At 39.6% G+C, this 24,179-nt stretch overlaps 2 protein-coding genes across 3 annotated transcripts; one reads left to right on the top strand and one right to left on the bottom strand.

Annotated features, from left to right (window-relative positions):
* The first annotated feature begins 6,711 nt into the window (after positions 1 to 6,711).
* ppp1r14ba (protein phosphatase 1, regulatory (inhibitor) subunit 14Ba) lies at positions 6,712 to 17,303 on the top strand. The gene is made up of 4 exons (XM_058415701.1): positions 6,712 to 7,262; positions 13,313 to 13,396; positions 15,308 to 15,340; positions 16,159 to 17,303. Exons 1-4 carry the CDS (start codon positions 7,071 to 7,073, stop codon positions 16,240 to 16,242), a joined length of 393 nt encoding a protein of 130 aa, XP_058271684.1. The 5' UTR covers positions 6,712 to 7,070; the 3' UTR covers positions 16,243 to 17,303.
* fkbp2 (FKBP prolyl isomerase 2) lies at positions 17,128 to 23,056 on the bottom strand. Of its 2 annotated transcripts, XM_058415700.1 has the most exons (7): positions 22,897 to 22,992; positions 21,175 to 21,228; positions 20,901 to 21,061; positions 19,707 to 19,819; positions 19,373 to 19,419; positions 17,669 to 17,704; positions 17,128 to 17,530 (listed from the first exon to the last, which is right to left on the bottom strand). In XM_058415700.1, the coding sequence occupies exons 3-7, from the start codon at positions 21,057 to 21,059 to the stop codon at positions 17,469 to 17,471; spliced, it is 417 nt and encodes a 138-aa protein (XP_058271683.1). In that variant the 5' UTR covers positions 21,060 to 21,061; positions 21,175 to 21,228; positions 22,897 to 22,992; the 3' UTR covers positions 17,128 to 17,468. The 2 variants fall into 2 exon arrangements, with proteins under 2 accessions (XP_058271683.1, XP_058271682.1); XM_058415699.1 differs by lacking the exon at positions 21,175 to 21,228 and having other exon boundaries at positions 22,897 to 23,056.
* Between the last annotated feature and the right edge of the window lie 1,123 nt (positions 23,057 to 24,179).

Below are 24,179 nucleotides of genomic sequence, written 5' to 3'. Positions count from 1 at the left end.
ATGAAGTGCTGGAAAGAGAGACAGAGAAGAAAGCCATATTTGTGCATTTTATGGTTGTGTTTGATCATTACAGAGCTGATATTGTGTGCTTGGCATGTTCCAACCACTGTTTTTACACTGCTTCAATGCTTTTAATATGAAAAGCACATGCTATTAATTTCATCTATACTCATGCTCACTTGGATTGAGCAGATTTTATTTGTTTTTTTGGCTTTTTGGAATTTTTTTGATATCTTCACCCACGTTTATTTGTGCAATGAAATCTTGAAAACCTGCATAAAAAGGCACAGACTAGCGAAGATATACTGATCATATACTGCCACCTGCTGGTGAATCACTGAGCTACTAAATCAGGAGAGCTCCAACATCCTAATAACTACACTAATCAGGCATAACATTATGATCGCCTGCCTAATATTGTGTTGGTCGCCCTTTTCCTGCCAAAACAGCCCTGACCCATCATGCACTGAACCCTTTCTATCAGAACCAGCATTAACTTCTTCAGCAGTTTGAGCAACAGTAGCTCGTCTGTTGGATCGGATCACACGGGCCAGCCTTCTCTCCCCACGTGCATCAATGAGCCTCGGCCGCCCATGACCCTGACGCCGGTTCACCACTGTTCCTTCCTTGGACCACTTTTGATAGATACTGACCACTGCAGACCGGGAACACCCCACAAGAGCTGCAGTTTTGGAGATGCTCTGATCCAGTGGTCTAGCCATCACAATTTGGCCCTTCGTCAGACTCGCTCAAATCCTTACGCTTGTCCATTTTTCCTGCTTCTAACACATCACCCACTAACAGGTGCCATGATGAGGAGATAATCAGTGTTATTCACTTCACCTCTCACTGCTCACAATGTTACACCTGAATTTTTTTTTACTCCAAAATGAATTTGATTATTCTTATATAAATGTTCACATTTTAGACAATTCAGGCTTTTCTTATTTCATATTTTTTTCCTACATGATTCATTTGTTTTCACCTGCTTTCCCTTCACACAATTAATTATCACTGTGGTTTGATTTATCACTTATTATTTAGATCATGTCACATTTCAGGTCATATATTCATTTTCAAGTTGCCTGAATGCTATTTCTATGCTAGTTTTGTGTTTATATTAATTTTTAAATATTTATATTCATCAAAGGTTCCATACTCCACAAACCAAAATATTTTTTAAACATGTGAATCAGGGTAAATTGTCTTACAGGGATTTTGCAGGCCCTCTCTTCCAGAGCTGCTTACATTCACCTTATATATACATAATGATTGATTCCTTATGTTCATTGCTATTCATCCTGCAGCTATTAATTCTACCTATTTACGCATACCATAAATTTAAGAAGTATTAAACAGAATCTTGCTTTGCTTCCCACATTTTGGATCTTCTTCACTCTAAAACAAAGCACTCTGCCCTTTTGTTAGACGCGTCATTAAATTTTCATTTTGGGGGCCTGGAAGGCTGTGAAGAAAGTAAAGCACATCCATTTAAAATGGATTTAATTTCTCTTGTGAAAAGTGTCCCCCTGGGAAAATATCCAAAAAGTGCAGGGGGAAAAAAATCTAACTGTGACCCAAATTTTTCTAACAGAAATTAGAGAAATGGTGTAGGAATATTTTATTAACCCCCTGATCTTGTCTATCTTTTCTGTCTGCTCTGCAAATAAGAAGCCGGATCAGAAATGTTTCTGAAAAACTGGTCTGATGTGATGTCTAAAAACGTTTTAATTGCACAGCGCTTTTCAATTCCAGTGACTCCCAGTGAAAGGTTTTTGTTTTTGTGATATGTTCCTATAATGAAACCAGCATCAGCCTAATGAATTTAGTTCATAAAAAATATGAATACCTGCTATCACATGATCTGTGACATGATGCAAAACGGATAAATGCTTAATGACAGAATAATTAATCGACAACGACTTTAGCATGGATGCCAGCGCGAGCGGTAATCAGTCGACAACAACGAGGATCCTGTTCATCAAACATGACCTTTACCTCGCACTAGTCTCGTGAGAAAAGTGATTGTAAACGTTCACATTTATTACATTAACATTTTATTTCTTACACATTAAATAAAATGCAAATTAGTGGGGTTTTTTTCTTCTCCGATTGCTATCACGTCAAAAACTCATCACACAGTCGGCGTCCATATTGTGAAAAACAAACTGTGGAATCATTTTCCAATGCTTTCACACCAAATCTTCACGCTTCAAAATCCTCCGCCGATTTCAAAACACACATTCGACACGGGATGATGAAATTTCAGAATTTTCAGAAAATCTGCTGAAAGACTACTCAGGAGTCGTGTTTTTGGCCTCGTCACCATCTTTTAGTAAAAGAGGCTTCGGAATGATTTTGTTTGGAAACACGGATCGAGGAAGACAGGTCGGCAAGGAGTGAAGAGAAGAGCGTCAGAGAGAGGGAGAGTGATGTATTTCTATAAGGATATAGTAAAAAGTCTTCTCCTTCTTCTTTTCTCGGCTTTTCCCTTCAGGGGTCTCCACAGCGAATCATCTCTCTCCACCTATCCCTATCTTCTGCATCCTTAACACTTGAACCTACTAGTTTCATATCCTCATTTATTACATCCATATACCTCCTCTTTGGCCTTCCTCTTTGCCTCCTGCCTGGCAGCTCCATGTCCAACATTCTCCTACCAATATACTCACTCTCCCTCCTCTGAACATGTCCAAACCATCTTAATCTGTCCTCTCCCTAACTCTGTCCCCACAAATGTCCAACGTGAGCTGTCCCTCTGATGTACTCGTTCCTGATCCTGTCCGATCGTGTCACTCCCAAAGAGAACCTCAACATCTTCAGCTCTGCTACCACCAGCTCTGACTCCTGTCTCTTCCTCAGCCGGTCTCACCACTGTCTTGTACACCTTCCCCTTGATTCTCGCCGAAATTCTTCTATCAAAAGGATATAGAAAAAAGTAAAGGATAATAAAATTAAATCAATAAATATTATTTAGCTTTTTTTTAATAAAAGTATTGATGAGATTATTCAGATATGGCGTTTTTTTATTTCACAGTGTGAATAGAGGGCATTTTTAAAAATTCACATTTTGCATTTGTCTTCATTTATGTTCACTTTATCACGCTTTCTCTTTTATATTTTAAGGATACAGACTTTCAGCGCTTGGTTTCTGAGCTTTATCTACACCATTTCTGTCTAGCAGTTTGGTTGTAGTACCTAGAGGCTGTCTGTTTTTTTTTTTTTTTTTTGAGACTAGCACTCCAGAGAAAAAGTAATTGGTATCTGGCAAGCCTGTCTCTGCAGTGCCACATAAATTCCCCCAAGCCTTTAACAGTGTTTCTATCCCTGGAACACATTTCTCAAGGGTTGTCATTTCCCTAGTCAGAATTGTCAATACAACTGGAGTAGCCTACAAAATAAAAACGCATTCTCCTCTGTAGCACCTTCGAGCTTCCCAACTGATCGTAAGTGTTCGTTTCAGCCGTCGTGCCGAGCCGGTGCATAATGACCATAGATGCAGAGCTGCTCTCCACAGGGAGCCATCTAAAGCCATATAAAGAATATTTGCTTCAGCCTCAGATAGTCAACCAGATCTAGAAATCAATCTGCTTTGTCTCACATGCAAATGAACCTTGTCTTGTCTTCGTCTCTCGCAGACAATGACAGAATATTGGGTGTAGATACAGTAGACTTACTCGATTGTGCCGCTTTATGCAATAATTCTTGCTCGTCCATCATGGACTGTGAGAAATTAAATTTGAAAGCAATATGCTTTTCCCCCAGTGCAATTGCCACTATGTACTGTTCTACAACTACACACAGATTTTTCAACACACACGCACACACACCATTTAGTGAAGACTATTTTTCAGGTTCTTTTCTATTCTACTTGTCTGGAAAGTTAGCGGGATTCACACATTGCCGAAGCAACCACTCAGCATTAGGTCTAGTCATATAAAGGTTAGTCTCCAGCCTCAGGCTCTCAGCCAAGCCCCAGAGTGGCCATCTTTTTATCCAAGTCCTTTGTCCTTAGGGAAAGAACTGTCTGCATCTGGTTGATTTTCACACACAGAGAACAAAGACTTGAGGAGTGGGAATGAGGGGTGTGTGTGCATGTGTGTGTGTGTGTGTGTGTGTTTTGGACTGTTTTGAATTTGCTCTGACTACATCACACGTTTTTTTTTTTGACAGACTCTATTGACTTGCTGTCAGTGCTCCTTCACTGGCACAGGAGTAATATATTTTTGTCTTTGGAAAATATTTCACCCCACGCTAATATATACAGAACCTGATGGAGAATCCAGAAAGTAACTGCAGTGTACTTGAATAATTATTCTAGCTGTTGTGGTATTGTCTGTGTACACCAATCAGGCATAACATTATGACTGCCTGCCTAATATTGTGTTGGTTCCCCTTTTGCTGCCAAAACAGCCCTGACCCGTCCTGCACTGTGTATTCTGACAGCTTTCTAACAGAACCAGCATTACCTTCTTCAGCAGTTTGAGCAACAGTAGCTCGTCTGTTGGATCGGATCACATGGGCCAGCCTTCGCTCCCCACACGCATCACTGAGCCTCGGCCGCCCATGACCCTGTCGCCGGTTCACCACTGTTCCTTCCTTGGACCACTTTTGATAGTTACTGACCACTGCAGACCGGGAACACCCCACAAGAGCTGCAGATTTGGAGATGCTCTGATCCAGTGGTCTAGCCATCACAATTTGGCCCTTTTTGATCAAACTCTTTCAAATCCTTACGCTTGTCCATTTTTCCTGCTTCTAACACATCAACTTTGAGGACAAAATGTTTACTTGCTGTCTAATATATCCCACCCACTAACAGGTGCCATGATGAGGAGATCATCAGTTTTATTCTCTGCTCAGTGTTATGCCTGATTGGTGTATAGTTTCACATATTCACCCCATAATTGTGTATTCTCATATCTTCAGTTCCAAAATTACTTACAAAAAAAAATAAAGGCCACGATTGCAGAAGTATTCACCCCCACTTGCTCTGAAACCCATCAATTAATTTTTAGAAGTCACAAATGAATGTCACAAGTGAATGTCAAAAATCTACATGAAATAGTCTATAATATTGAGGTGAGGATAGGGACCTATATAGTTTAGAAAAAACATTTACCAAAAAATAATGATTGCATAAGTATTTACCCCTATTTGCTGAGAAACCTCTCAGTAAATTCTTAGAAGGCACAAAATGATTGAACGGCTCTGAACTCTTGGTAAATAAAGTGTCATATGATCTCAATATAAATATAGAGCTAAACAATTTCTAGAAATATATCAGTCATGGTTTGGTTAGACAAAATATGCCAATTGTTCATCACTAATATAGCATAACCGAGACGCCTAGAGCTAGAGGCTGGATAAAGAGGGGATTAGTCTGAGAACAACTAATAAGTCATTTCAGTTCCGGCTTGTATCACTAAACAATGTGGAAAGCGGTGAATACTTCTTCAAGGCACGGTATTGAGAAACATCTGCTAATGTACTCACTTGGTGCTTCTTAAAAGTACTAAGTTAAATAGTTATTTTGGTCGTGTCATTCATTTTTTATTTTTATTTTTTTAGATTTTTATATTGATGTCTGAAATTTTATTTTACTTTACTATGTCTACTCTTAATCTTTTGTCATAAAACTGTTCAAACACAGCAATATTGGGCATATTTCTTTTATAATTCTACTCAACTCTGTGACTCGAAATGTATATTCAGATTAGTTTATGTGCACACGTTTTGTATTATGCTTGTGAACTACTGTAGAAATGCATTAACTCATTTATATGCAACCCTATGCCTAAATGAAAGCAATTTCTCAAATTGTTAATCACTATTAAAAATATTTATAATAGATTTTATACTGAAAATGGCATATTAAGGGATTAAAGGATAAGTAAATAAACGATAATCCAACAAGCCGTTGTGTAAATGTCTGTCTCGCAGTATAAGACTTTAATTATAACATCATCCAACAAGATATTCGGGGGGGGGGGGGGGGGGTTTGTTGATGAAGTATGCAATTATATACATGTTTAATTAGATGGATCATAATTTATATAAATGAAAATCTACTTGTGAGAATATCATCGATCCTGACAAAGACTGCTAACTATTGTTTAAAAAGAAAAAGTATCGAGAGACTACAGTGTGAATCAAATATTTGTTCCTAGGTCCATCACTTGGTTTAATGCCAGATCATGTTTAATATTGCATATATTATATTTCTTTCTGTCTAATTTCTACACTAACAGCTCCATGAAGAAAAGCTGAGCTTTCAGACTGTGATGCCCAGATAGAGAACACTGGGTTTAGTAAAACAATGATCCATATCACAGTCTAGTGAAAAAAAACCAACCAAGAGTAGAAGGTTAGTCATCTATTCAGTGAGTTAAATGAAGTTTAACCTGCTAACACGATGTAAATTTGATTGAAAGAAAGCTAAGAGGGGTTTAGCGGCGCGCCATGGATGAGAGCAGACAAGGGAAAAAATTGGATTTGGTGGAAGAAACCAAAGAGAGCAAAGCAGAGGGGGGGGGCCGTTAAGTGGCTAAGGAAACATTTTAAAAATAATTATAATAATAAATAAAACGTGCTTAAACGAGATATTACACAAATGCTCATATTTGATCACCGAAAGATGTATACAAGTCGTGTAGAACCTGAACATTAGTTTAAGTGATCATTTTTTTTGGAGTGTCGCACAGTCACTTGGAGGCGCCCACAAGACGCGAGCTGAGACACCACGAGCCGGATCCTGCAAGATGGACTTTCACATGTCCAGCACTTCGCCGGCGAATTAATCTTTCTCTTCGTGGGCACACGATAGAAACACACGCCACTCGTTTTCAAGAGGGAGCCGTTCTCCTGGATTTGTACTAGAGCCGGTGTGCAAATGGGAAGATGGTGGTGATGCACATGGTAGAAGAAGAGAAGTAAAAACATCGATGAACTGATTGATTGATTAATTGATTAATTGCGCTGTGCTTAAACCGACACGGCGAGTGCAAGTAATCGATCTTTTGAATTTTCGGCCGCGATTTTGTTAAAAGCTTGTCGAGTTCACACGGACAATGGCGGCGGTAACGAGCCCGGAATCAAGCGCTCAGCCCCGGGTCTATTTCCAGACGCCTCCCGGTACCGAGGAAGAAGTTCCCCAGAAACAAGGACGCGTGACGGTGAAATACGACCGAAAGGAGCTGAGGAGGAGGCTGAATTTGGAGGAGTGGATAGTTAGCCAGTTAATGAATTTGTACGACTGCGAGGTAGGAACCGATTGCACCGAGCAGCATCACTTTGGCACTGTGTGAATCCTTTGTTGTAAGCATCCTCAGTCGTGTCCTTTCACACTGTCGCGTCTGCTTGTCATATCGAATTCATGGTCAAATGTTCTGTCATTGCATCTCTATCAACAGAAATATTGTCCTTAATGTGATTATTTGTGATATATATATTTTTTTATTTACCGGTTCTGTTATTTGGAGCTACATGGAAGGGCGTGGCGACGTGCAACTCCAGACAAAGCCATAAAACAAAGGTGACCATGCAGGTGATGAACAAAACGATGATGCTGCCTGGATCATCATTCAGAATATCCAGACCAGACCTTCTATCATAATTACATCACAGTGCTACCTATCTACAGTTAAACTCTTTCCCCACATTCATATATTTTTTTTTTGTCCACGCAGCTCTTCTAGTTAAGTCAGTAAGCTAAAACAGTCACCTTAACCCTTTATACTTGGATGGATTTATCAGGAAAATCATCGTTTATTACGCACGTGCTCATTAAGCTAGAGATTCTGCTGGCCTGTGGATTTTTAAGAAGTCCCCCCTGCAGCCAGAGATGATGTCATCTGTTCGGATATGCAAAGCATGGTGAAAATAGTGGGCGAACAACTCCGACCCAGATTATTATCATGAACAGAGCATTGTTCTCACTGTTCTGCACTTTTGAACTCATATTCATTTTTCTTGTGTGCTTGTGTAAGACCTTTAACCATGCTGCTGGGCCCTGTGCCTTGTGGTACTCCTTAGATAACTCTCCCTCCCTATCCCAGGTAAGCACCTGACCTTTCAGCGAAGAATATGTTTTTATTCTTATACAACACAAAGAGCTTATTTTGACTCAATTTAGAAGCTCATGATCCTTTTTGTTTAGTCATGAACGCTGCGGTAAGCGTCTTTGTGGGGTTTTTTTTTTTCTTTTTTCTTTTGTGTGATCGAGAGCAGCAGCAGCAACAATGAAAAACAAAGAAGTGGGGAAGAAGGCTGGGGCTGATTTCTTTCAAGCCCAGACTGTAGGTTTATGCAGCTTATACAGTGAGTGGCAGTCAGTGATCAAGCTGGTCATTAATCTCTCGATTTGGGTTGATACTTCTGCTGATGCATCCATAACGCACTGTGAATGAAGATGTGCACATGATATACAGGCGTGTGTAATAAACCCTTACATTCATGGATTATTCACGTTTTGTTTCTTAAAATGTTACAACTAGGTAGACTAAATCTCACACTGTCCGCCGTACACGTTCCTTAAAAGGACAGATTTCAGGAGCATATAGTTAGCCGGTATGATAGTGTTTTTTGTATGAAAGGGTGTTTGGTATTGAAGAGAAACATGGCATGAAGCCAGTAGACCATTATACAACCATTGTCCTGCATCATTCTTATTATGCCATCAATCAAGACCTTGTGGTACAATACACTGCTCAGCTTTAAAAGTTTCATTGCAGAGGTGTTGATAGATATGATAATTTAGCTCTCCAGTGTAATAATCGCACCAGCCAGCACTGATAGCCTTATACAGTTCTCAAAGCTCTGAGTGTCAGACGAGACTTGATACTGATCTGATACAATTACCCCAGCCAGTTCTTTTCAAATCTCCGAGGCGCATTGCTGAAGGGCATTAAGACAATTTGTGTCCACTTGTGTAATCTTTGTCTTATAAATCCAGGTCAGCAACCAGACTTGTTCTTTTTCTGTTAACCTGAAAATTGGAGGCAAGGAGTTCATCAGTGGTTGCTTAGCGATCACATTTCTAACGCAAGTAATTACTAAATAAATAAATAAATAAATCCCAAGATCTCCAGAAAATCACTCCTGGGCCCTGGTGCAAAGCCAGCTTCTCGACTGCTTTGAATACGAGCGCCTGCTGAATGAATAAATGTAATCAGTAATTTCATTAGTAATGATATCTGGCAGGAGAAGCTATCCAGAAAAATTACTCCGGTCCCAGAAATGTTTCTGTGGTTTAGTAAAACAAATGAGAACTCAATGTCAGATGTAGTCCGGTTAAAGGAATAACAAATAAAATGTACATGGGCACTAAATTCTGAACTCGGTCCCTTGTATTTCCTCAATTTTTCTCCGTAAAGGTTTGGAAGATATTTGGCCTGCAAATATCTGCTCCCCTCATTACAGCCTGGTATGACTCATTTCCTTTTATACGGTACAGCAAATTAGACTCTTTTGTAATAACGGCGATGTGGGTGAGTTGGTCGTTGCACACGCTGATCGGATCCTATTTAAAAACAATAACAAATACTATACAATTTCAGGAAAGGATGTAATGCATACTGCATGCTATAAATAACATATAGTAAAATGCTTCAGTATGTATGAAGGTTAATATGCTGCTAGATGAAATAGCCCTGTAAATAACTTTTATGGTCATTAATTGATTAAAAACACAGTTTCCAACAAAGCACATTACGTGTAAAAGGCAGTGTGTGAGCCTCATTAAGCTGCAGCTCCGGCCAGATCGGCGTAACGGTGATATGGTGCAAAACAGCTCAATGGGATTTCTTTCTAAACTCCTCTCTCACACACTTACTTTTCTGATTTCTCACTCGCACTGTTATGAAAAAAATAAATCAAGCATCCAGAGGTGAGAATATCGAAGCTGCAGATGATTTGATTTTGATTCAGATCTCCATAATGCTATTGCTTTGTTTGGAACTTCCTTCCTGAGATTTATTTTCTACATTCCAACATTGTGTGTGTATAATATATATTTTTATTAGGATGAATTTCACTGTTTGAGGTCTTTTAAAACTTAATATTCGCACATTTGTAGAAAAAATATTATTTTTTATTATTATAAAGATCTGCCTTTAGTCATCTAACAAGTCAGAGATATTTTTCACCTTTAGGCTTAATTTGTCTACATGTGATAATCCTAATAAGCAAAATGTGGCTATATGTAACTAATTCTCTGCATGAACTGTGTAACATTACAAAACCGCATGTTAATTAATATTCAAATAGATTCATTAATATTCAGATGCAAAAGTAAGTGATATGGAGCTGGGAAGCTGAGAAATAAATAAAATATATATATATATATATATATTTTATTTATTTATTTGCTTTTGCATTTAAACCAATCAACCCTAAATTGTAATATCAATATTTGCTATTTCAAATGAAGTGAAGCATCCGGGATTTACAGGGAAACGTAATCGGTGTCACAGCGGTCAAACTCGTTTAGCCAATCACAGTCATTTGCTAGGAAAAAAAAGAGATGTGGGGTAAAAGGGCATTAGAACGGAAGTTAAGATCCGTAATAATGTAAGTACATCTAATGTTTTTATTTTTCACTAAAATAGCTGCAGGTAACTAGCAGAAAGCTGGCTTTAACATAGTCTAACTAACTAGCTTCATCTTTAGTCTTATTTACATAAGTACTGTGTTTTTGTGCATGTGTATTTGAGAGTTGTTTAGGGATTTTTTTAAAACTTAAAACTAACCCAATGTTTTTAAAGTTAGTGGGTGGGATATATTAGGCAGCAAGTCAACATTTTGTTTTCAAAGTTGATGTGTTAGAAGCAGAAAAAATGGACAAGCGTAAGGATTTGAGCGAGTTTGATGAAGGGCCAAATTGTGATGGCTAGACCACTGGATCAGAGCATCTCCAAAACTGCAGCTCTTGTGGGGTGTTCCCGGTCTGCAGTGGTCAGTATCTATCAAAAGTGGTCCAAGGAAGGAACAGTGGTGAACCGGAGACAGGGTCATGGGCGGCCGAGGCTCACTGATGCACGTGGGGAGCGAAGGCTGGCCCGTGTGATCCGATCCAACAGACGAGCTACTGTTACTCAAACTGCTGAAGAAGTTAATGCTGGTTCTGTTAGAAAGCTGTCAGAATACACAGTGCAGGACGGGTCAGGGCTGTTTAGGCAGTGTGTGTGTGTGTGTGTGTGTGTGTGTGTATAAAAATCACATGTATTTAAAATGTCACGGCCCATCATATAAACAGTCACACAGTTTGAAGCTGTATCGTTCTCTCAAGTTCCATGCTAGGCATAAAAGCAGTACGTATTATAATTTAACTTAAACGCATGACAAGCTAATTATGTGTATTAATAGACTGTGGAAAATAAGCAAGTACAAGAATAGATTTTTTTCCTCATCCCAATGTCATTCTCAGCTTTTCCTCCATGTACTGTACACTGAACTGAATCATGCCCAGTAGCACAGCATGAGGGAAACTGGTGTGTGTGTGTGTGTGTGTGTGTGTGTGATGGGCAGCGATTTAAAGCCAGGTGCAATGACAGCTGTCCTTGAAAGCTGTGAAGATTCAGAAGGAAAGGAAATGGCACAGATATGAAAGAGCTTACGGATTCAACAAAGAGTGAAAGGCAGAGATGGCGGAAATGGCTAATGATTAGATTTGTGACATCATCGCTATCACATTTTCTCCAGCTATAGGGTTGAAGAGTGCTATTGATGACACTGTAAAGCCAAGACAGGGTCATTTGGCTGTGTTTGCAGAAAGGAGGGAACACACTGAACACGTTGTGTCCTTTATGTTGACAGGAAGGGGATGAGGGCTATCGAGTCACACACACTGGTTTTTAGCCCATCCTGTTTTGTATTAGGAGGAAATCAGAGACAAAGACCGTAGAGAACTGGCTTATTCGCTGCTATGGAAAGTCTGGGGATGTACTTTTCATCACATGAAGGGAAAACAAAGTAGGACACTAAATTAAGACATGATCTCATACAGCTAGGTCACAGTATAGGGAGGGGGGGAAAAAAGCAAAACACTACTTGGGTCACCACACAAAAAGAAAGATTATCTTTTTTTTTTTTTCCCACTGTATAGTCAAGTTTGTGGACACCTGATCATCACACCCATGTGTGTTTGTTAAACATCCCATTCCTCATTTAGTCACTAATCTGTTGCTGTTATCGTAAGCTCATTTCTTCTGAGAAAGCTTTCCATTAGATTTTGCAGTCGTTGTGCAGCGGGGTTGAAGGTCAGGGCTCCGTGCAGGACACTCGAGTTATTTTACTCCTCACATTGTGCTTTAACAACTTTGTGGCAAAAGTTTGGGGACGAACCACGTATGGGTGCCATATATGGTCAGGTGTTTACATACTTTTGACCACATAAAGTCTTGAGTGAATGCTACACACATCAAAATAAAGTGCAGTGAAAACCCATCATATACACTGAGCGGAAGGAAACATATAGACTGTACACAAATAATGTCTTAACTTTATGTATAAAGTAATATCAGGTATTTGTATAATCATCTATCTATAATGTGTCATTATAAAAGATGTGAAGGTTAAGGAGCTTCCTAAATATCTCAAGGACAACATTTATTAAAGTACACATGAATGGAAGTAGCTACAAAGCTTTCCTGGTCAGTACATTTGGACATTTGGTTCAATAATATGCAAGTAGAAAGTTTGTAGAACCCCAACAATGCAAGATTTCGCAACATGCTCTCAGATTAATGATGATTAAGGTAAGCGAGAAGCCAGTAGTCACTTGAAAGGAGTAGCAGGACGGAAAACAATAAGCCAGTGTCTCCGGTGAAGATGAAGCACAATGATGCTAAAAGTGGTGGGTGTAACGATATATTCGTGAGGTGAAAGAGAAATGGCACTCTTTGACAATCATTCAGTTTGTCATGATTGGAGAAAGGTGCATAAGAAGGAACAAACAAAAAGCTTTAAAGTCTGTATTCCTAGCTAACTAGCATTACATTACATTTGCTTGGACTTTTTAGCCTTGTCACGTTCCAGCCATTACCAAAACATGGACCTGGGCAGCACACTAGAGCCTTTACCTTTCCAGACAGCTTCGATTGTGTAATTTGTCCCTAGACATTAATTATTCAATGAACCAACAAAATGCTATTATACCAACAATATATTTTTATAACTGCCCAGAGGAGATGCTTCTTCAAATCTTTTTTTTTTTTTGGCTGAATATCTAATCTATATCTGTATCTTTTTTTTGGCACTATATATAATCGTTTTGTCCAAATGTTCTAAGACGTTCCGCTCTCTCTAACTGCAGGAAGATGAAGTGCCCGAGCTGGAGATCGATGTGGACGAGCTGCTAGACCTTCCCAGTGATGTAGAGAGAGCCATCAGAGTGAAGGTTCGTTCCTTTGAGACATTCGTCTTCCTTAGCTTCAAAGATCTTACTGAATACGCATGCATGCCAATGCTAATTTGACATTTTCACTCGTTTTATGTCAAAAATACCACCCACCCGCCATGACATTATTCCTGCCTTTGGGGTCTGAAGGCTATTGTTCCAGACAGCATTTAGAATTTAATTTCACGTTATTTCAGAATACCGCTGGTTAGAATTTGGGTTACTATACTGATAAAACTGAGAAGAAACTGTAACCTTCACAATCTGTCCTGAAGTCAGCTCAATAGTGTTGGTAAAGTAGGTGTAACCTTACATGTTGTACTAAGCAGCTCTGCAGAAGGTCAGATGAAAAGACTTGAAAGGGATCCCATGATCATCTGGGTAAATCATTACAGTATTCAGGTGTAGAAGTGTGGAGACAAACGGCAAAAAGTACAGTACATACGAATGCCCTGCCTTACGAATGTTCGCCTTGATTTTGCGTCAGCATACAAAGTATTTTCGGCATACAAACAAACCGGACACTGGCTAAGTTGCGCGTACGTCCAAGAGCCGTTCAAAACTTGTTAGCATCAGTGGAAAGCGAAGCCAACCGTATCAAGTTTACGTTTTTGTTTTCAGTCAGTGAAAGCTGTTTGGAAAGAGTCAACCCACGATACCAACGCTTCCTTCAGCATGCGTTCAGAAGCTAGATGATTTTTCGGGTGTTTTTTTGTTGACAGATTGGTGGTGTGGGTGGTCTGTTCTATTTTTAGCCCAAGCTTGGTGGCACGACTTCCTGTGAGGACCCTTGACATGGAATGCTTGGCTTGGGTCAGTTCTTTGTAAGCAGCCATACAGTTTACATACGCTTCGTATTGGTCATATTTTTGGGCGGCTGGAATGGATTATCTGCATTTACATTATTTCTTGCGGGATAATTCGTTTCACAATACAAATTTTAACCTTAAGAACGAATTTAATTTTTACGCCGAGGTTCCACTGTATGTTTCAGGGTCACCTTTAAAAGGACAGATTTGCCGAACTTAAGCCCAAAAGTAATGTCAGTATTTACTCTGGGAAAGTTCTGCTTATTCAGAAATGGTTTAATGGTTCATGTCTCTAAAGATTTTCCTTGAATAGAAGTTCAATTCAATTCAGTTTTATTTGTTTAGCACTTTCAACAGCGGATATTGTCACAACGCATAATACGCTTTCAATATATTCCTAATGCAGAAGAAGACTCTATTTTGTCTCATATACATTACAGCACAGTCTTTCTTTTTGCATATCGCAGCAGTTCTTAGGAAGAGAAGGTTCAGGGCCTGATCTTCTGATGAGTAACCCAGAGCCTTATCACTGCTGAGCCACCACTGCCCCTGAGCAAGCCAGAGGCGACGGTGGCAATGAAAAGCTCTGAGACGATATGAGACAGGACCCTTCACTCGAACCAGGCTCAAAATCCTTATCTGGGTGACAAGGATAATGTGATTTAATAATCATTTCCTTTCTGTAACGCTGTACTATATGGTCCAAAAGTGCAGCTGCTTTTAACATGAGTAGGTTTGTCTTGTCAGTGTCAGAGATGGCATTTTTTTGATGGCACTTTTTGACCACTGTTATAGTCAGGAATCATTTATAATCTGGTGTCACTGAGATTAGGACGGGTTTCCTTTAGAGTCTTGTTCTTCTCAAGGTCTTAGAGAGTTTTTCTTCACCAACGTCACCTCTGTCTTGCTCATTAGGGATAACATTTAAAATTTATATCTTGAGTTTAAGTATTTCTGTAGGGCTGCTTCGTCACAATGTTCATTTCTTTCTAGAAATTGAATTTCCTCATTGTCTATGCAGCAGGCTGTTAGTCTTGTAGAAATTATTTGGTTTATTTATTTCTATTACAAATGTTATAAATTAAATGTTCTTTTTTTCCAGATGCTGCTTGTCGACTGTTACAAACCTAATGACGTAAGTCCATATGTAAAAAACCATATCGATGATGTTCATTCACGCGGACTTAAATGATCTAAATTCGCTAATCTAGTTTATTGTGAAGTAACTCAGCCACGAACGTGAGAGATTTGATTTCAGGTAAACACTTGATTACGTGTGATGTCCTGGGAGAACCAGTAACATGCTGAAAATTTGACATTTTCTACTATATAGTTCTGAACTGGAATATGTTTCTATTTTGCATTTACGTTATATGGACCACTGAACATTTATCAGCCAAAAATGCTTAAACACAATCAACGAAATAGAAAAAGATAAAGAATATATCAACCTAAAAAGATTATACATGTGTCAAATCTTACCCCATTCTAATGAACAACACAGATCATGTAAATGGTCATGTGATCAAATTTCCGTGTCGGTCAGCGCTCAGACACGTTCGGACGTATTCAAACAGCATAAGAAAATGGCCGACAACCTGTTTCAAAAAGGATTACACTGACTTGTAATGGTAGTTTACTGCAGAATTATATTACAGTTTTCATTGCCACTGCCAGCAAGCAGTTCCTGACCACATCACTAATAATAATATCTTGACACACTTCTGTACTGTCCTTAAACCTGAAACGGTGGAACTGCTGTCCTTTTTTTTTTTTTTTTTTTAACCGATTCTGTCGATTATCATCAATCATTTTTATTGCAATATGGTTTCCATGAAGCCAGCATGCTTCAAACCAGTGTCCGGTTCTTAAACGGAATTGAAAGCTGCACATGTGGATTTTGGTAGGAAAAAAACAAACCTGCTTACATCCAGCTGTTACATGTTCCTGCAGGACTTTGTGGCTGCACTGTTGGAGAAGGTTCGAGGGATGCAGAAGCTCAACACCCCACAGAAGAAGGGGGACATAACTCCATGAGCCCCCACCCCCCACCAGCTCCTCCAACAACACCACCACCTCTACTGTTACCCAGTTCCTCCAACCGTGCGCGGTGGAGAAGGACACACAGACCGTACTACTCCACTACAGTGTGTCAAACGGAGACGAGCGAGGAGCTCAGCCAAGCCAATCTCAGCTGCAGGTTACATCACTCCAACTGTCTTACTTTCTTTCACTACTGTTTCCTTAATATATTATTCCCATAGAGTGTGTGCTAGTGTCCCTTTTTTTAGCTTAAACATACCGTAAGGGGGCAGGACGTGTTGTGGAATGGTTCGTGTTCTTCAGTTTTGTACGCTTAAACACTAAGTGCCATAGGACATGGCTTTGTGCATCTGTAATTGAGTAGAAAATTAGGTTACGGCTTTTTTACTGTCCACGTAGCTCTCACCTAACGTTTATTTTATTTTTTCTTTTATAACCAACACTTGTTTTAAAACGGGCTTCGGCAGCTATTAGAGACGACAAGTCGAGTGTTTCATATAAACGAAGTGTCTTAGGTTATGGATGTGTTTTGAAACTATAAACGAGGGAACAAGGAAACCGGGGCTTTTTGCGTGTTTGAGATTTTTCCATTTAGTAGGTTTTTAGGACATAACCAACACCGAATCCTCTGCTTTGTGCTCTAGGTTGCTTCTGGATGCTTAGAAAACAGAAGGATATCCATATCTAGTTGAACGAATTCAATCAGAACTGTAGCAATACCTTGAGAGTGCATTTTTTTTATTATTATTTCCAACGCCGGGTTTGAACCAGGCTCCATATATATGCAGATCGAACACTACGACTTTGAGTCCGGAGTGAAATGTTTCACGGCAGTATATTGGTCATAGCTCAAAAGAATAACAAACAGAAAAACATCACTTTTTTTTGTACATAAAATTTTTATTCCACTCAACAAATTCAACTCGGAACATTTTGGACGATCAGAAGTAAACACAATCCCTGTTTGCTGGAATGATATACTGTACTGTATGCACTCTCACATCCAAGTGTGTGTAGTAAGATTGTTAAGAAAATAAAGAATGGTGCTGAAACAATCCCGGCTCTGACGGAGATGGTGTTTCTTTATTTGTTTGAACTCGTTCTTATCGAATCTACATGTACGTGATTGATCATCTCTGAACCACCGTATAGCCTCCAGAGCAGCATCAGCAGCAGCGATTTGGCTGTTCCTCAGTGCATGTACAGGTTAAAGCTGCGCGTTATAAATCGGATCTTCTCTCGATGCTCAACAGCTCCACTTCGAAGATGAGTGTGGCGCCACCTAGTGGACGACAGAGGTATATTTAAAACGACAAATAAATAAATAAAATGCTGCGATACACAGTGTGGTACAGTAAATGTGATCAGGTGGCGGTAAATATGTAATCATTTTAGATTGTACTATATTTATTATGCATACCTGGGATTTTGGGTGGTGCCCCTCTGTCACCATAACCTAAAACACAGAGCATAAATGTCAAAATACATGCAAAATATCCTGTGCATCAATAATGCTGGTTGCATTTTATATCGTCTTTATGCAGTGTGACATACAGCACTGCTTCATAGTCTAAACAAAACGCTAGTTTAGTAGGTCAGAGTCTAAGAATATCATCAAACTGAAACCCTGTTAAGGTGCAGCAGGGGAAAAAACAAGTCAAGAGATTTAAATATATATATAAGCATTATAAAAATCTATCACAGGGACAAGCCATATATTTATCATCAAAGAGACAGATGATGTTTAACACACACTATATACTGTTCAAGTGTTATAAATGTGAATAATACACTGGTTTGCATAACTTGTAGTTGCAAAACTCACACACACTGCACTTACAATGCTTGGCTGCTTTTGCTATTTAAATCTGCTTTTTCAAAAGGGCGTCTCTAACCATATTTTATTTTTACATAAGACACACACAGGTCAAAGTTCTAAATCATTTCAAATGCAGTATTTTTACGAACATGTCTGATTTGTCCAGATTTGATGTTGAAGTGTTGCAGAACTGAGAGGCTGTTAGCAAGGTAAAGACAAATCGTGTGATTATAGCAAAGCTTTCCGTTTGATGTTGATTTAACATGTATGGAAGGAGTCTCCAGTGTCTCTTTCGCCTTCAGAAAATCGAAACACGGAGGACGTTGCGTTTTGCGCTTCCTCAGTAACATGACGAGCCGATTCTTATCATCTTATCAACTTCGTGACAAAGCTGGAGGAAAAATAGAGAAGCTGTTGAGGGGAGTGGCGGGTCGAGCTGAGAGCGAAAATAGGAACTTTGTTGTTTCGTGGACGTTCCACATCACCACTATAGAAACACCGATCAGGCATAACATTGTGAACACCTGCCTAACCTTGCGCCGGTCCCCCTTTTTTACTGTTAAAACAGCCCTGACCCATCATGCACTGTGTATTCTGACACCTTTCTATCACAACCAGCATTAACTTCTTCAAAAGTTTGAGCAACAGTAGCTCGTCTGTTGGATCGGACCACTTTTGATAGATACTGACCACTGCAGACCGGGAACACCCCACAAGAGCTGCAGTTTTGGAGATGCTCTGATCCAGTGGTCTAGCCATCACGATTTGGCCCTTCGTCAAACTCGCTCAAATCCTTACGCTTGTCCATTTTTCCTGCTTCTAACACATCAACTTTGAGGACAAAATGTTCACTTGCTGCCTAATATATCCCACCCACTAACAGGTGCCATGAGGAGATCATCAGTCTTATTCACTTCACCGGGCACTGTTCATAATGTTATGCCTGATCGGTGTATATAGATAATAAATAATAGATTTACAGATTAATGAAGTATGAATAATTTTTCATGATATAGAAAATGCTGAAAAAAAGAGTAATATATATTTATTATAAAAAATCTCCTCCAAGACAATCCTCTTCCTGATCAGAAGGAAAATACAGGACTGCAGTGTCATTCTTCTGCTCCAATAAAATGCAAACACCTCGCTGCTCTCCGATTTCCATGTGTGTTTACATGACAGGGTGTGGTCAGGACACGTCTGATTTCCGCAAAAGGAATCGTGAATCGTACCGGAATTTCATGACTACCTTTCTATCGATTTGTTTTTAAGGTCCAGATATGAGGAGGAGTGTAATATACTGACCGAGCTCGGAAGGGATGACCAGCTTCCTCTTCTCTCCCTCACACATTCTGAGGACAAGAAACAGAGACGTCACACGATCAAATGGAGATATTTATCAAATTATTTATTTATTTATTCATTCATTTGAAGTGGTTAGGGATTAGTTATGTGGTCATGGAAGAGATGAGCCTTTATTCGGCTGTCCAATCACTCCAACGCTAAGGGACAGTCAGTTTAGAGCTTGTTTAATCCTCCATATAAAATTCTGACGCTTTGCTTAGATCAGCAACTCGCGTCCATACAGGAAACAAGCCGAATGAATGGTCAGACGAAGTAGAAGTGAAGCGGGACTCACCCCAGCAGCCCCTGGTCCCAGCCCTTGATGACTTGTCCAGTGCCCAGAGTGAAGGTGAAGGGTTGATTCCTCGGGATGCTGCTGTCAAATTCAGTCCCGTCTTCCAGCTTTCCCTTTGAGTAAAGAACATTCATGTACGCAAAATCACAATGTCTTTATTCAACAAACAGTGTGAATACGCTACAGATAACAGCATAGTGTTCCACCATTACTACAGTAACGGCTCCTTCCCAGGGGCTTGCCTAGCAGACTTTCCACTAAATCTAACGAATAATCATTTTAAGATGCGTCTCATTCACACACTTATACCACGTTCACACACACACAGTGATTTTATCCCTGCGAGTCGAAGACGTTCCTACTCCCGGTTGCCATGGCAATAATGTTTATCACTGGGTGTCGCAACTAGCATTCAAAATCTTTCCTTTCTCCTAAAATGAAGCATTCTGAAGTTTGGATATAAAATTCTGTAGGGTATATGGGATAAAAGCGAAGCAGTGGGTGCTCTCTCCCATTTCTAGTCGCTCCATATTTGCATAAAAACACGTCGCTGGACACGCCCACATCTAGTCCCCAACGGTTGCTGGAAGTCTCTTCGCTTTAGTGACTTCTCCTTATGGAAGGAGTCAGTGCTACAGTATGCTATTATAAGCAAGTTTTCCAAGGGAAAGCATTCGAGGACTTCGCACTTTCTGGGATCTCTAACATGAAGAGTTGCGTTTTAAACTGGTTGGTTGGTAAAGGAACGATTATAGGAACATTTATAATCGCTATAAAATAAACCATAGCATGAACTAACATGTTTTGCACACTAAATGTGACGTAAAGGGAGTGGAGTGTGGAGTAGAAGAACTGGAGTGTCCTGCACAGAGCCCTGACCTTCAACCCCACTGAACACTCACTGAATCCCAGAACTCCCAGTGTCTGATCTCACTAATGCTCTTGTATCTTATTGTACACTAATCCCCACATCTAATGGAAAGCTTCCTGGAGGAGAAAAGTGGAGCTTGTTCCAACAGCAAAAGGGGAATAAATCTACAAGCACATACAGATATGATGGTTAGGTGTCCATGAACTTTTTAAAAAGAGGTAAGGACTCTCATATGGCATGCCAAATTTGGAGTCACTTATACTCTCTTCAAGCGTGATATTTATCTTCTGAAGATGGCTACTGTAAAGTCTGAAGAAACCTACGGTGTAGTGCATGTTCAGTACGTCCCCCTTGCGGGACTTGATGGGACAGTTTTCCACTCTTTTCTTTATCCCAATTTGGAGTTTCTTCTTCTCGGCCCCGTGAACCACCTCGGTGAGAAGGGTCATCAGGGTCACAGCTAGAAACAGATACAGCCTCATATCTGTAATACAAGGAGGTGACAGAAATGATCAGCAAAACATTCCAGTAACTAAGACTACATAAAAATGTGTGGAGTGCTGACAGGATGTTACAAACATTCAGAGATGTATTTACCCGACTAGTAGGTCTATGATACTGCGATCCTGCCAATCAAACAAAAAGGAGGAGCTACAGACGAAAAAGATGAGAACCCTTTACTCTGCACGTTTCATTCACACAGCAAAACAAATCTGATTTATTTCCTGAATACCAGCTCTCATCTAGAGGGTCTGAATGACTGATCTTGAAAATGATCTTAGACAAGAAAAGGCACAAAGATGGAATGAAAGAAAAAATAAAAGGGGATGAAAAGAAGGATAGAGAATGTAAGCCAAAAAGCAAGCAAAAGACAGTAGATAGTCAAAAGAAAAGGAAGTAAAGATCTCAAACACAACACACTCTAGAGTTTGATGCAAGAGTCGAACAATTAAATAAATAAATAAAAATTAATTAAAGCGGCAGTTCTGTGGACGGAAACGCCTCGTTGAGACAGAAAGGCTACCGAAGCTTGGATGACTACTCTGTACAACTGTGGTGAGCAGAAAAGCAGATGAGAACAGAAAAGCTGAGGCACAGAATCACCACAACTGGACAGACGAAGATCGGATAAACGTAGCCTGAGGTATACGACTGCTACGCTCAGAATTTGGCAGCATGACTCCATGAACCCGACCTGACTTGAGTCAACTGGTGTAATGGTGAGGTGAAGGATTTCATAGCACACTTTGGGCGTGTTGATACCAATCACTCGTTGCTTGAATGCCACATCCTTTTCGAGTGTCATTGCTGACCATGTGCATCCCTTCATGGCCTCAATAATGGCTTCTTCTACATGACACAAAGCAGAGGTCTCAGACTGGTCAACAAAGAGTTTTTTAGAGTCACTGGATCTGAATCCAGTAGAACGTCACTGGTATGTGGTAGAACTGGAGATTTGGAGTTTGTGTGTATAAAGATTTGTGTGATACAATCAGGTCAACATGGATCAGAAACTCCAAAGAATATTTCCAACAGCTTGAGGAATCCATGCCACAAAGAGGAACCCATGCCAAGAAGAGGAACCCATGCCAAGAAGAGGAACCCATGCCAACAAGATGCCACAAGGTTTTGTGAACAAATCGAGGCCCTATGAAGTGTTACTTTGGATTTCTTAATAAAGAGGTGTGTGTGTGTGTGTGTGTGTGTGTGTGTTGGACCCTCTAGTACACAAATTGTGTGGATTCAAGCTTCACAACATTTCACATCAGCTGAAATGATCCCAATGTACCTACAGAGCGCTGGAACCTTGCGCATGCGCAGATGGTCTAGCGGCTTAGTACACGTTATCATAATCCCACATAAACAAATGAGTTAACCAGAACAATCGCACTACGGCATTATCAAAATAAACCGATTATATTAAACGTTTTTAATCTCCAAAAGGAGATTTGTAAGACAATAACGTGAGTTACTAGTGAGAAATTAGTTCGGTGAGTCTACACCATATGAAATGGAGTGTTTATTGAATACTAAAGCTGGTTTAAATCGCCACGGTCACTTCTACGGTTAATTTTTCATGAAATAAAACCCCCAAATGCAATTTTATAATCTTTTTAATACAATCTCTTTGTGTGTAAAATGCAGAAGCGGCGAATATTAGCTCTGATGGTTAGCATGGCTAGAGACAGGATGATAAAGCAAGGTAGCTAGCAAACGTGTGAATTATAATCTATAATCTTAATTCAGAAACAGATTATTAACTCGTCAGTGTATTATTGAAAGGAAAGGGGAGAAACATTTTAAAAAAACATGCATTACCTGTAATTGGATGAAAATGGCAGTGATCCCGGTCAGTTTCGGTAAAATAGGGGAAGAGTTGAACGCTGTGTAGTGAAGCCAGCAATTTGAATACAAATGACCTTTAGTAGCGATTACTTTATTAATCCACAAGGGGAAATGTGGTTTATTTAAGCTGTCAACTAAAATGCGCACGATCGACTTAATAGCGCTTCATATTAATCTTTGATATTTTAAAGAAATAATATTTATGTAGATTGTGTTGTCTCGAAACAAAATAGGTTCCAGATGTAAGACTTTTATTATGACAGGCTAACCACTCATACGGCAACACGTCTGCCATATTGGAAGGGACAGCGTTCAATTAAAAGTCAGTGGACAGACGTGTGTCCAATCTGATCAAATCTGCTGTAGCGAGCTTTATATTTAAACCTCTCCCAGATTTTGGCCTCACAAATGTCAAACGTGAATGTAATGAAATGTGAATAGATATTACTTTTCATATTTCTGGTCAGCTTAATCTCTCAAAATAGCTGTCAAACTGGTGTATATGCTAAATATTGTTACTCAAAAAAAAATAAAAAATAAATCCACAATAAACTTCACATCAAGCTTGTAAAGTAAAGTGTATATTCCCCCAGTCAATACTAAAGCGCGGCAAGTAGTAATGAATGTAATCAAAGAAATAAAGCGCAGTAAGAAAAGTTGACTTATCCAAGATGGCAGCGCCTTAGCCAAATTTCCATACTAAAAGCTTGTAGATTATTGCGGGAGGCTTCAACAAGCAATTGCTAGCTTGTAGCTCCTGAGTAACCAGCTGGAGGAGCTGCTGTGCTACTCATTTTCTCAAGTGTGGGTTGTGTTTTTGTGGGAAAACAAAAAGGTGAAACCAGTGATTTGAAATGTTTTTTCTATTCATACAAAAAGGAGTAGTCCAACAACGTAGCACACACACACACACACACGTAACCTCCTATCCAGGCAGAATAATAAGGATTTATGAAAGATACCTAAGGTGTAAATCTTTCCCATTTCTCCACTAGTAGTAGACCGAAAGCCATGTGAGATGACACAAACAGCAGCTTCTAACTCCTAATCACATTATTCTTCCTTTTCATTTAAATCTCATGAGTCATTGTAATGTGGGACTGTAAAGTACGTGGCTGAAATACAAAAGCGCCTGTTGCTGTGGGTGACCAGAGACAGACACAATCTCGCTCTGTCCTTCTCCAAGCTGAGGCTCTGCTGCACGTTTCCCTGTGATATGGTGCAAGGAAATGAGTCATTTTCACCCAAAAAAATAA

The sequence above is a fragment of the Hemibagrus wyckioides genome, linkage group LG18 (assembly GCF_019097595.1).
Source record: "Hemibagrus wyckioides isolate EC202008001 linkage group LG18, SWU_Hwy_1.0, whole genome shotgun sequence".
NCBI classification, from domain to species: Eukaryota; Metazoa; Chordata; class Actinopteri; order Siluriformes; family Bagridae; genus Hemibagrus; species Hemibagrus wyckioides.
This window is presented reverse-complemented; position numbering and strand designations above follow the sequence as displayed.